The following is a 13,527-nucleotide window of genomic DNA, read 5'->3' on the forward strand; positions in this document are numbered from 1 at the left end:
GGGAGGGGGAAATGGGGGAGAATGAGGGGGGGAAATGAGGGGGAAATGAGGGGGAGAATGAGGGGAGAATGAGGGGGAGAATGAGGGGGAGAATGAGGGGGGGGAATGAGGGGGGGGATATAGAGGGAAATGAGGAAAATTTGAAAAATAGGGACTTCTAAAAAGTTGAAAAAAATAATTAGGGAAAAAATCAAAAAAATTCAGGAACTGTAGTGCCTTTGAAGTGCTTTCAGGATATATAATTATTTGCAAAATCGAGGAAGAAATGATGGAGAAAAATGGAAAATACTTTCGGAGACCCAAGAAATAATGAGAACTGAATTGATGGGAAAGTCTGAAAATTGAATAGGGAAGTGAGGGGAAGCCTTGTAGCATTGTTATTTTCTGCTGTTCTAATTTTTCCTGATTGTTCTTGGTCTCACTCCAAGCTGCTACTGGATACTCCTGGATACTCCTGGAAGCTCCTGGGAGGGTCCAGGAGCAGCTAATGGAAAATACTTTTGGAGACCCAAGAACTGAATTGATGGGAAAGTCTGAAAATTGAATAGGAAAGTGAGGGGAAGCCTTGTAGCATTGTTATTTTCTGCTGTTGTGATTTTTCCTGATTCTTCTTGGTCTCATTCCCAGCTGCTCCTCAATACTCCTGGAAGCTCCTGAAAGCTCCTGGGAGGGTCCAGGAGCAGCTGGGAGTGAGACCAAGAACAATCAGGAAAAATCAGAACAGCAGAAAATAACAATGCTTACAAGGCTTCCCCTCACTTTCCTATTCAATTTTCAGACTTTCCCATCAATTCAGTTCTCATTATTTCTCAGGTCTCCGAAAGTATTTTCCATTTTTCTCCATCATTTCTTCCTCAATTTTGCAAATAATTATATGTCCTGAAAGCACTTTAAAGGCACTATAGTTCCTGATTTTTTTTTTTGATTTTTCCTGAAAAAATTTTTTTCAACTTTTTAGAGACCAAAATTTTCCTCCCACTGCTCCAGGCACATTACATACTCCTCACCACTCCCAGCTGCTCCTGAACCCCCTCCCAGGAGAACACTATTGGCTCCAGGAGTGCCCAATCTGCTGTTTTGTCTCCCACATGCTCCAGCCACTCTTGATGCTCCGGAGCATAACGGACTTTTGCTGATGTACCCAGTTCGTTGTCGCTCCGTGGACGCGCGAAATCTGAGCTTTTTTGTTACTAAGTACTTTTATTCAATACTAAAGTAGTCACGTTGGGATTGAAGCACATGATATGAAAACGTAATCACAAGTTCCAGTCACATGGTACGGAAATAAGGCAATTAAACCTGATCACCTACTCCGAAAAACGAACACGACACTTCGCTCCAACGACTGGCACAATTTGGCGGTGGCGGTGTTCTTGGTAACATCCGGAAATAATACTTCGATCTCAGAAAGGCATCCTCGCCGTGTCCCCTTGTCCCTCCACCACCTTTCACACCATGAACACACCTGCAGATTGCGTAGAACCAGGCCAAGAATAACGTATTTCTCGAAGACCCCCACTTCCACAATGCCACTTTGCTGGAGAAGTGACATGATAGCGTCAATATTCCCATCAATTGTGGATGCCTTCGCATACACTGCCTCTGCGGTAGAGTACAACATTTGTTGCGGTGACAACTGGAACGTCGATGGAGGATCAAGAAGATGAGATCGAAGTTCAGGGAAGTGTTCTTCGATCAATACTGATGTGATGTGCCACCGACAGTGTGCCATGATTCTGACTGCAGCTTCGGGAGTCGGTAGGACATCGGCAAAGGTGATCATCGGTGGGACATTGGGAGCATTGGGGTTGTTTGGATGTGAGTCCCATATACTTTCAGCATATTCTAAATGCTCAGGAAGCACCTCCTTTGGGGGTGCAAAGAAAAGTCCTGTAGTGATGCTCTCGAACGTGCGGTCCTTAAGATCTGTTGGCTGGCCAACACCAAACTTGAAGTCACAGTTGTCGTACGCTAAGTTCACTATTCGAGTGGACCCTGTTGGAAGAACAACCTTGAAACCCATATTTACATATATTTGTATCATATACCTTCCTAATTAAGAGTCCACTATATTCTCGTCCAGCCGCCCTCAACTTGGTTCTCTCTATAGGTTATGAGCCCAGGCAGCTCGCCTGGACAAGCTTAGGTATCAAGGAAGTCTGCCCGACTCTCATGGCAGTTGGTCAAAGTGCAGTTGACCACCTTCATAAGTCCTCAGCGGAGGCAGGGGCAATCCCCCGTATCTTAAGTCCCATGCGGCATTTGTTAAGTCCTGTACACCAGGCATCCTTTTAAGTCCTTTAAGGCATTGTTTTTGGGCACTGAAGTCCAGCCTGGCGCCCACCATTAAGGCCAGTGTGTGGCATTCTTCAAGTTTGTGTTGGGCATGCAAGTCCAGTCTGGCGCCCATTTTTAAGGTCGGACTTGGCACCCCTTCATCACCCCCTTGCTCTAAGTCCTTAGACAGGCATGCAATATTCCTTATTTCCCCTTCCACTCCTTGCCACGAAATTTGCTTCTCACGGCCACCGGAAATTTCCCTTCAGAGGGTGAAATTTTCTTCAAACTGCTTGCTTCCCACTCTTAATTTTTCACTTCCCACATGCCCGCTTCTACCCCCTTTGACAAACTCAATGACGACAATTACGCGGCCTGGGCAATGTATATGAAGGCCTATCTGGTAAAGAAGGACCTTTGGAGTGTTGTATCTGGTGATTCACCCCGACCAGTTGGAAGCGTGCACCACAAGACCGTCATTGCTTGGCAAAAGAAACATGACCTCACAGCCACAGAAATCTTATGTGTCGGTCAAGTACATCACACATTGCGATAGTTCTGACGCTTGTGGCACCTGGAAGAAACTCCAAACATTATTCCGTGCCGAAGGCCACAGTTCTGTTGCTGGACTTTGCTGTCAATTCAATTCAATGGGCTATGACCCTAAGCTCTCAATGCGGGATTGGGTCACGAAGGTTGAAGACATGGTTTGTCGTCTTGCCGATAGCAATTCCCCCATGATCCCCATCGACATTGTAAACACCCTCATCCGTGATCTCCCTGAATCCTACACTCCCCTTATTGTCCTTGTCGACACCCTCCTCGATAGCCCGGATTATTCAGCAAATCTGGCAACTATTCAAGAAGTCATCAGACGATTGTTAAATGAAGAAGCCCGTCAGTGCGAAGCCGCGTCTATAGATGGGCCAGCTGTGGTGAACATTACCCGGACTCATAAAACACCGGGTACCTGTTACAACTGTGGTGCTTCGGACCACATGTGGAGTAACTGTGACATCAGCACTCGAGAAGCATGTCGCCATCGAAAAAATAATACAACCAAGTCTGGATCAGTGGAGAAGGGACATGCGAAGCTAGCAGATGTGGATGGATCTTATCCTGAATCACACGCTCTTTATTAATTGCATTCTTTATACTTCTTTCTCCTTAGTTTCTTCGTTCGAGGGTGTGTTGGAAGAACGACCTCGAAACCCATATTTACATATATTTGTATCGTATACCTTCCTAATTAAGAGTCCACTATATTCTCGTCCAGCCGCCCTCAACTTGGTTCTCTCTATAGACCCAAGGCTTTTATTCAACTCCTTCTGGTTCCTTATCAGTGACATTCGAAGGTTATCCAGTGAGGAGGTGGAGACTGCAAGTCCGGCATGCACAGCCCACTGACAGACGGATTTCAAAGCATTCGAAGCAGCCAAATAGAATGAATTCTTCACCTGCAATGCATTGCACTGTTCATTGCAACCATGCAAGATTATCGATAAGATTACGACTCCTTTCTATCCAAAACTTCAGAGTAAGTCATACATAATATGTATTGCACACTATAGCTTACAATTTGAAGCAGGGCGTAGTTCCTCTCCCTATTGTTTCCCTTTGACTGGTGCCCTGTGTCAGAGACCAGACTTGAGACGAAGGAATGTCTCCGTAATGGAGGGCTTCGGCCTCAGCGACTTCTGCCAAGAGCGCTGTGCCTAGTGACACGTCCGTGCCCTAACTTACTGACTGGCACTTAGAACCTAGGGGGGTAACTCTAGTTGATTTATCTGCTGGGGCGTAACCTATGTACAAGTGGTGTATATATATGGTTACAGCGGAGACGGTTCCGCAATTGGCGGAGCCGAACGGAGCGGAGCTAACGGGGTTAAGACATTAGCCGACTGAATATTACCAACGAGTCGGTTCGCGGGGTTAGCGGAAAGGCAGGCGTTAACCCAGAAACGGAAAGGAGGGATAGGCCTGAAGGTGGGCTCTGCAGGGCAGGCGAGTGTATTGCCCAGCGGAGGCGGGAGTGCGCTAGCAGACGTCGGAGCTGTCCGGAAGTCTTCGGGGCTCCGTACTTAGGGAGGCGTAGGTAATAAATTGAAATGAGGGGGTGGTGACCATCAAGGGGTACCGAGAGGTTTGCGGAATACGGGGGCTCCGAGGTTGGTGAGGGGGGAGCGGAGTTAGAACGGAGGGATCGGAGAGACCGGAAGTCGATGGCCGGGGATGGATATGACACCCTGCACTAACATGATCGCCACAACCGTCTTCATCTCTTCCGGCACCTAACCCGGCACTTCGACTCGGTACCACCTTTGCCCTGCATCCTTCTCGTCCCTTGCTTTCCACCACAAGGAGGTGTTGGAGCAGTCTCCAAAGTGCCGGTGCCTTGGACTCAAATAGCGGCCTAATTGCACGGAGGTCAAAATGATTGATAGGAATGATGTGAGGGTGAGTCCATTAGCTAGCATGTATTTAAATACATCTTCTACGTGATCTGCAGGTGTGTTCATGGTGTGAAAGGTGGTGGAGGGACAAGGGGACACGGCGAGGATGCCTTTCTGAGATCGAAGTATTATTTCCGGATGTTACCAAGAACACCGCCACCGCCAAATTGTGCCAGTCGTTGGAGCGAAGTGTCGTGTTCGTTTTTCGGAGTAGGTGATCGGGTTTAATTGCCTTATTTCCATACCATGTGACTGGAACTTGTGATTACGTTTTCATATCATGTGCTTCAATCCCAACGTGACTACTTTAGTATTGAATAAAAGTACTTAGTAACAAAAAAGCTCAGATTTCACGCGTCCACGGAGCGACAACGAACTGGGTAAGAGTCTGATTTCAGGGGTGTAACAAGGCATTTAATGATATCAAAAATCGCCTAATTTATCACAACGTTTAGACGCCAAAATTCACGTTTAAACGGCATTTTTGTTGGAATTTGCATGTGGTCTTTTAGGGAAACCTAAAAGTTGGACATACTGGGAATCGAACTCCAGTCTTCTGGATCGCGAACTCAGTGTGCACAGCCATTACACCATATGCCCTGTTAGTGGGGGTCGGCAATTCAGGTTGACAACTGTTCACCCACCCGTGGCTGTGCTGTCTATTGCAAATAAAGCTGGGAATGGCGGGACATTTGACTCTCTACACAACAAATATAGAACTCAAGTGATTGCAAAATAGTGTTCTTGGTGACCCATACCAGTGCACCTTAGGTTTTTTTCATTTTGAATATGCTTCTTTGTTGAGATATTGCGAGAAATCACAGTGAAAAACATGAAAGATGTCATTAATTTTGAAAACAAAACCTACGGATACCTAGATACATCCAATACAATATATATTCAATTCATCTGTAAAGTCAAGACACTATGAGATGAAGGAGAAATTTGGGCAGTGGGATTTGTGGTTATCGAGTGCATGCGGCAGTTGTGTTAGACACTGGTCCGGGGTCGGCACCGAAGGTCGCCGTTGCGGGCTGCTATAGGCCGCGATGGCCATGATGCCACGAACAAGGCCCAGGGGTAGGGCATTTGGCCTCAGCAACTCTAAAGGGAGTGCTGTGCCCCCTAGCTGTCTCTTGGCCCTCATTTCGGACTCACTGGGGTTGCCTTGTTGGGGTCAGGACTTAGGGGTCATGGTCACATCGATATTAGAGCTAAAGTACTATAATGTAGTATACAGGATATATATAGGAGGAAGAAATGAATGGAAGCGGACCCGGGCCGAAGGCCGAAGGGTCCGGAAGCAAACAAGGATAAGGAGCGGGGTTGGCCGCATAGCGATCGGCAATGACCGAGGGTCAAAACAAACAATAACAGATAAATAAAGGAAAGAGCGTAGGGCCGCGATAGCGGCGATGGTATTGTAGCGGTGCTGGACTCGGAGTTGGGCCGGAGTCGGGCGCGGGGATGATAGTGGCCCTGTAGGGGCCAAGTGGGTGGGGTAGGGGAGTCGTGCTGGGCACGGTGCCGGAGGCGGACTCAGGGTGGGAAGGTTGGCATGGCTGTGGGGAGTCGGCCAGGTGCAGGGGAGCCTAGGGGAAAGTGGGGGAGTGAGCAGGGAGTCCTCAGGGAGGATAGGGCTGAGGTTGGGGCTCATGCTCACGCTCGCATAGCGGGAACGGGCTCGGGCGGCATCGGGACGGGCGGCTAATGGGCCGGAATGCATGGCCGTGACAAGTTGCCGAAGCCCAAATTCGCGTGCAAAGTGGGCCTTTTTTGCTCTTTTAAGTGCATTCACACACCGGGGTTGGGTACTGATGAGGGATCCCATTGTATCATGGCTTCACAGCGGAACCGGGTCAAAAGCAATGGCTGTTCTCGTAATCAAAAAGCTGCATCAATTGTCGATGAATTCATCACAGCAAAGCTTACACCAAGAAAACACAAGATCTTGCAGACAGCCCCTATCAGCGCATCAGGATCCGAGAAAGCTCATAGAAAATTGCTTGCAGATGCTAGAATAGTGAAGGTTGCAGAAAATAGGAGGGAAAGGCAGATAAAGGAAGTTTAAGGAACTCAAATACACTGCTAAAATCGAGGCATTAAAGGCGGGTGAACTCACCAATGACATAGAATGGGCAAGAAACCCAAAGACAACTATCGCACAGCTGGCAGCCTAAGCCTCAAGCTAAATGCATATAGGCTCCAAGATGCATTGGTTCCTCTCAGCAGTCGCATTCCAAATCAGGATGACAAGGTTAGAGAGCTGGTGCTAGCAATTGAGCACAGGAGAGGGCGAGAAATGGAGGATGCGGGAGATAGCGAGATGATGACAGCCGATCAGCACAATCCCACAGAGTAATTTTCAAAATAACTGGCCATTTAGATTACTAGAGACCATATATTGGCGTTAATAACAATAATTAAGAGATTGGAGAGAGTTTGAGCACTTTGTTAGATGATCAAAGGACTTGCCAGGTTTCACAGGGAAAAGTGGGTCATGTGGGGGTGGCACGCTTCAACATGGATTGCCGACCCCCACTGTTAGGCTGAGGTGGTTATTTCAACACACCCCCTTCACATTGGATTGACCATGTGATCCACATGTGACCCAAACCACCGGGGTTCCAACAACCCGTGAGCCGTCACCCCCTGAATTTATATTCAGGCCGGACTTACTGCTAATCTCCTACATGTCCATGTCATGTGGTCTGAAGCAGCCGGATTTGGGTCCTTAGTGCTCTGAGCTACACCCCCTGAAACTTTGTCAGGCCGGCTAATTTAATGCTTGACTTCACGTGCCCAGCTCACGCGGCAGCAACCGGATTTGGGTGTGCTCGGTGTATTCCGCAGAATGTCCACCATGTTGGAATTTGCACGTGGTCTTTTAGGGAAACCTAAAAGTTGGACATACTGGGAATCGAACTCCAGTCTTCTGGATCGCGAACTCAGTGTGCACAGCCATTACACCATATGCCCTGTTAGGCTGAGGTGGTTATTTCAACAATTTTAAATGTCAAATCTCGGGTTTTTGATCGATTTCGCGATTTTCCGACATTTCTACCGCTGAACTTTGTCCACGCTGTCACATCATCCCAACGATCCTGCACCGAATCTGAGGTGCAGGAGAAAAATCCGAGGCAAAGGCAAAGTTTGCGGGAATCTATTATACTAAGACAAGATCAGGTGAACCTATGGCTGTGTTCTTTTTTTCAGCTGGACCACCGTTTTCTCGCTCTCTGATTGGATTCAAGGTTTTAGCCTTGACCTCGAGTTATGATGGATCCGAGATGGAATTCGATTGACTTTCATTGGTGTTGGAGTGTTAGAATGCGGGGATTCGGACGACTCCGGAATGGAATCGGAGACTTAGCATGGAAGGACCTCGGCCTCAGCGACTCAGGCGGAGCGCTGTGCCATTGCTGGTTGTCCTAGGGGTCCCTAATTTCGGATCTAGCAGAGGGAAAGTCTCTTGGGGGGAATTCCAGTCGATTTTGGACTGAGGTTACAAGTTACTAGGTACATTGTATATAAGGAGGGGTCCGGAATCAAAAGGAACAAGGGTAGGACAAAAGGAGACAAAGGGAGATGGAAAGAGGAACAACACCGAGGGTCAAGAGTTTGACTCAATGGTGTTTCCCAAAGGAGGAATGAAGGGCCAAGGCCCAAGAAGGAAGGAAGGAGGATGGGAGTCGGGAATGGCTAGCTGACTGAATGGAAAGGAAGCAGCAGCCCAAATAGGAATGAGGGAGAATAGCGGAATTGAAATGGACAATGCAATAGTTGCAAGGTCCGGAGTAAGTCCGGAAAGTCCGAACTCGGAGGTTAAACTCCGGAATATTGGCAAAGGTAATTAAATGGAATGAGCTAACCAATACAATGGGTATAAGCGGAGGTGGGGTCAAAGTCCGAGGTCGGAGCTAAGACCGGAGGTTCCGGAGACAGAGACGCCAACGGGATTCCGGAGCGGAGGTCCGGAGTCGGGGACATAGGTGTTGCGTACTCGTCTGGAAGGTGTCGAGGTTGGGGTCGGACCCGGAATGTTCCGGAGTCGGACCGAAGGTGGTGTCCGAGCCGGAGGTGGGATAACCTCTTGGGAGTCGGCAAGGAGAAGGTGACGGAAGGGAAGTAGGACTCCGGAAGTCGGAGTTCGGAGTTCCAGGAGCCCGGAGCGGAGGTCGGGATTGTATGGATATGACATGGAGAGTCTCCTGTGCATGTTCAGAACAGATTGGCTTTCTTTCGGCTAAGTGGTATGTTTTGACATCGATTTGTTCACGATGAATGCAGCCAAGTCTTTTACCTTCCATCCAACTACTATTGGATTAGTGACACCCGTGCTCATTGACACTTTGACTGTGTTTTCTTTCATTTGACACGTCACGTAACGACCAGGTTATACCTTGGTTGACACACTTACCCAATGATTGTGACGACACAACCCCCTGGAATTGTTCAATGTACAGAGTCTCAACAGTGCATTGAAGCATGTTCTTGCTCTCTCATTGGCTAGCCGGGCATCCAGCATCATTCTGGTTGTGTTCACTTGTCTCGCATCTGTAGTATATACCTATATCATTCCATGGCTTTAGAGTGCACTTTCAGGGCTTGACATGATGAAAGGTTATCTTACTTGTTTTGGGGACGGTACGTTCTGTTCCCCTGTTTGCCTCAGGCCTCAGTTGGTCTGTCTAAGTATACGCTTTGATGGGCTGTATATTAATGGGGTAGAAGTAAAGGCTGATCCGCCTTTTACAGCTACCCCGAGGGTTTATATATGTCAGAGACCAGGGTCGAGACGAAGGAGTGTCTCCGTAACGGAGGGCTTCGGCCTCAGCGACTTCTGCCAAGAGCGCTGTGCCTAGTGACACGTCCATGCCCTAACTTACTGACTGGCAATTAGAACCTAGGGGGGTAACTCTAGTTGATTTTTCTACTGGGGCGTAACCTATGTACAAGTGGGATATATATATGGTTACAGTGGAGACGGTTCCGCAATTGGCGGAGCCGAACGGAGCGGAGCTAACAGGGTTTAAACATTAGCCGACTGAATATTACCGACGAGTTGGTTCACGGGGTTAGCGGAAAGGCAGGCGATAACCCAGAAACGGAAAGGAGGGATAGGCCCGAAGGTGGGCTCTGCAGGGCAGGCGAGTGTATTGCCCAGCGGAGGTGGGGGTGCACTAGCGGACGTCGGAGCTGTCTGGAAGTCTTCGGGGCTCCGTACTTAGGGAGGCGTAGGTAATAAATTGAAATGAGGGGGTGGTGACCATCGAGGGGCGCCGAGGGGATTGCAGAGTACGGGGGCTCCAAGGTTAGTGAGGGAGGAGCGGAGTTGGAACGGAGGGATTGGAGGGACCGGAAGTCGATGGCCGGGGATGGATATGACAATATACATTCTAATGCATTCTTGGCACAAATAAATAGAGAAGCTTCCGCAATGCTAAATTAGTGTTGCAACATAATTATTAGACAACACAACATCAATTGACGTTGTGGGCGGAATATAGACATGGGCCAGGGCCTCACATCCTCCTCCCTTGCGATATTAAATCACAGACAGGGTACAAGCATATATACACAAGGGGAAAACAAGCAATTTAAAGAAATAAAATTTTAACGTTCTACATATGAAAGATGTATGCGGCACTGTCAAAAACCCAGATCGTAGGGGAAAATGCGTGAGTCCGAATGCAGGCAGGGCTTAACTAGAGGGGATCCAAGAGCTCCGGTAGTGGACTGAAGCTTCTCCAGGAAGCCCGGTTCTGCTGGATGGTACAAGAGGCTCTAAGAAGGACGCGGCCTCAGCGACTTGGAGGGAGCGCTGTGCCTCTGTTACATCTCAGTTAGTCCTTGTATTTCTCATGTCTGAGGTATCTTGTAGAAAGGGGTTGGGAATCACTCAGAGGGACTTGGGGTAACATTTTAGTCGAGATTAGAACTGGGGAAAACTACAGGTTCTAATCTACAGGTATTTATAAGGAGGGGTGGAAAGGACTTTAGTCAAAGTCTGAATGATAATAGAAAAACACTGAAAGGTGCTGAATGATACTGAGAGGTACCGAAAGGTCCTGAACGATATCCTTAATGGGGAAACGAGGTGTTGGGACAAGGAGGGTGGAGTAAGAGGCCAGAAGATGAATGGGAACGAGAAATGGGTAAGAGGGGGTTAGCCGACTGAATGGTAAGAAGAAGATAGTCATGCTATGAATGGAAGGTGACTAATAAATGATGACGTGAGTGGGGTCACCGAAGGATGCAGGTAGCTCTGAAAGCGGAGTTACGTATCCGAAGGATGTTGGGTGACTCCAATAAATGAAATGGGTGGGGAAATGGTTTAGGGGTATGTCATGGGATGTCAGAGGTCTGTCGGGATATCGGAGCAAATCCGGAGTCTCCGAATGTTCTGACTCGGGACCGAGCTTCCAGGATGGGAGTGGCCAAGGTTCGGTGTGCCGCAACCAGGCCAGAGCTGAGACAGTTAGGAAGGAAGGTGACTTGGGGAGTGGGGAGGCATGGTGTAGGGGATGGTGAAGTTGTTAGGAAGGTGTGGTGTGGTGGGAGTGTGCAGGGTTGGGATTCTGGGATATGACAGGCACACTCATTGCAGGAGGCTATAATAGTAGTTTGTAGGCGAAGCCCACTTAGAGTTTCTCCTGGAACATATGCACCCAGATCTCGACGACATAGTTGTCAACGATGAAACGACTTTCTCGTCGTTGTGAGTTTATTAAATACCATCATCGACAGTGACGATGTTGACAGTGGAGGTCGTTGATGGTGTCATATCCATCCCCAGCCATCGACTTCCGGTCCCTCCGTCTACTCCAGTCTAACTCCGCTCCTCCTTCACTAACCTCGGAGCTCCCTTATTCCGCAATCCTCTCGGTACCCCTCGATGGTCACCACCCCCTCATTTCAACTTATTACCTATGCCTCCCTAAGTACGGAGCCCTGAAGACTTCCGGACAGCTCCGACGTCTGCTAGCGCACCCCCACCTCCGCTGGGCAATACAATCGCCTGCCCTGCAGAGTCCACCTTCGGGCTTATCCCTCCTTTCCGTTTCTGGGTTATCGCCTGCCTTTCCGCTAACCCCGCAACCCGACTCGTCGGTAATATTCAGTCGGCTAATGTTTATCCCCGTTAGCTCCGCTCTGTTCGGCTCTGCCAATTGCGGACCCATCTTTGCTGTAACCATATATATATCCCGCTTGTACATAGGTTACACCCCAGTAAGAAAATCAACTAGAGTTACCCCCTTAGGTTCTGATTGCCAGTCAGTAAGTTAGGGCACGGACATGTCACTAGGCACAGCGCTCTTGGCAGAAGTCGCTGAGGCCGAAGCCCTCCGCTACGGAGACACTCCCTCGTCTCGAATCTGGTCTCTGACAGATGGCTGAGTTGTCATCGACAAAGAGGAAAATGAATAATCAATGACATTGTCGTTGACGAAAGAGGAAAGGTACAAAATAGATAATCAATGACAGCATTGTCGTTGATGAAGGTAGGGATATGAGGGGATCAGTTCCTCATCCATTTATGTGGCGCGGACCCGGATGGGCCAGAGCCGGATGGGCGATTCAACATAGTCCTACAAGTCATTGTGGACCTTGCTGCATCGACAGCGACATCGTTGCTGAGATAGTTGTTGTCATAGTGACGAGTCTCAACATTGTAACGGGGCTATCACCACTAGACTCGAGACAGAAGAGAGGGGGAGGGTTGGAGTGGTCGCTTGCACAGGTTTGTTTGACTGGGAGTGGATTCCACTACTCCTCACTGTCTAGCTAACTATACAGCTGGTCACGGTATCACGGAAGAGTCCGGTAATGACAAATAAGGAAAGAACAATGAGAAGGGGAAACATCAGGTGGAAATGGAGTCAGAAAAATCAGGAAAAATAAGAAATGTGTAGGAGGGAACATTGGCTAAGGGTAGTAGAATCGCGGGATTTGGCTTGTTTATGGTACACCAGAAAATCCCCATTACAACGTCAGCGTCGTTCATGGACAAATCCTCATCTTGACGACGGTGTGAGTAATGGGCATGGTGTGCAGGATGGCCACGTCCATGGGAAGTGGAGGGAGCATGCCCATGCACTGGTGGTGCATGGGCAGATTCGTACACTGACGAGTGTGCATATGTCGGAGGTGGGTACTGCGGTGGAGGTGGGGTGTTTGAATACGCCACAGGGTGTGGGCTCACATACATCATAGGTGGGTTTGAGTACGACATTGGGGGAGGGTTCGAGTACATAGGTGCTTGTTCCTGACATTGAATTTTACGACGCTCACGAGCGTCGTCAGTCATTGGTTTTATCCATCAACACGCGAGGATGTACATTCATGCAATATGAGCCAGGGGGTACTGGTCGGGAAGTCTTTTTGCCTCTGTCTCAATGTCATCGCACAACATATGCATTCGTGAGGCATGGTTGTTTGCAGCCACCCTGTACCAGTCAGTACAGGTGTCGATGTCCTCTTGTGAGGGCTTGCCCATCTTGAATGACCAGGCAAGATGGTACATTGTAGCATAGAATCTCACACCTTCTTCGGTGTGTATGTAGTTTCGAACCAACTCGAACCACTTAGGTTCTTTGTTGCGGAGGAGCACAGCCGCATCTGGGAATTCGCTTCTATTGACATGGTCAATGTTGTAGAAGTGGGTAGGAAGGGCCACCGATGGACAATATGTCGGTGGGGGTAGGGGTTTGCCATGCACTTCAGTGAGTTTGGTGTCGTAGTACTCATAGTAGTGGTAACTGGGTGGACGGTTCACGACAAATTCCTTGAAGGG

The 13,527-nt window shown here is 48.6% G+C and overlaps 1 protein-coding gene and 2 non-coding genes across 3 annotated transcripts; all 3 read right to left on the reverse strand.

Moving 5' to 3' along the window:
- Positions 1-431: 431 nt before the first annotated feature.
- Positions 432-2,023, reverse strand: EI90DRAFT_3130115 (uncharacterized protein; the record flags this gene model as incomplete). The annotated part of the gene is made up of 2 exons (XM_039064275.1): positions 432-533; positions 1,466-2,023. The coding sequence occupies 2 exons, from the start codon at positions 2,021-2,023 to the stop codon at positions 432-434; spliced, it is 660 nt and encodes a 219-aa protein (XP_038911342.1).
- A 3,233-nt stretch (positions 2,024-5,256) lies between these two features.
- Positions 5,257-5,330, reverse strand: EI90DRAFT_t210. Its single transcript has one exon. It is a non-coding gene; the product is annotated as a tRNA-Ala (tRNA).
- A 2,305-nt stretch (positions 5,331-7,635) lies between these two features.
- On the reverse strand, positions 7,636-7,709 carry EI90DRAFT_t209. Its single transcript has one exon. It is a non-coding gene; the product is annotated as a tRNA-Ala (tRNA).
- Positions 7,710-13,527: the final 5,818 nt, after the last annotated feature.

Source organism: Cantharellus anzutake, assembly GCF_015039405.1.
Source record: "Cantharellus anzutake strain C23 chromosome Unknown EI90scaffold_63, whole genome shotgun sequence".
Taxonomy (NCBI): Eukaryota; Fungi; Basidiomycota; class Agaricomycetes; order Cantharellales; family Hydnaceae; genus Cantharellus; species Cantharellus anzutake.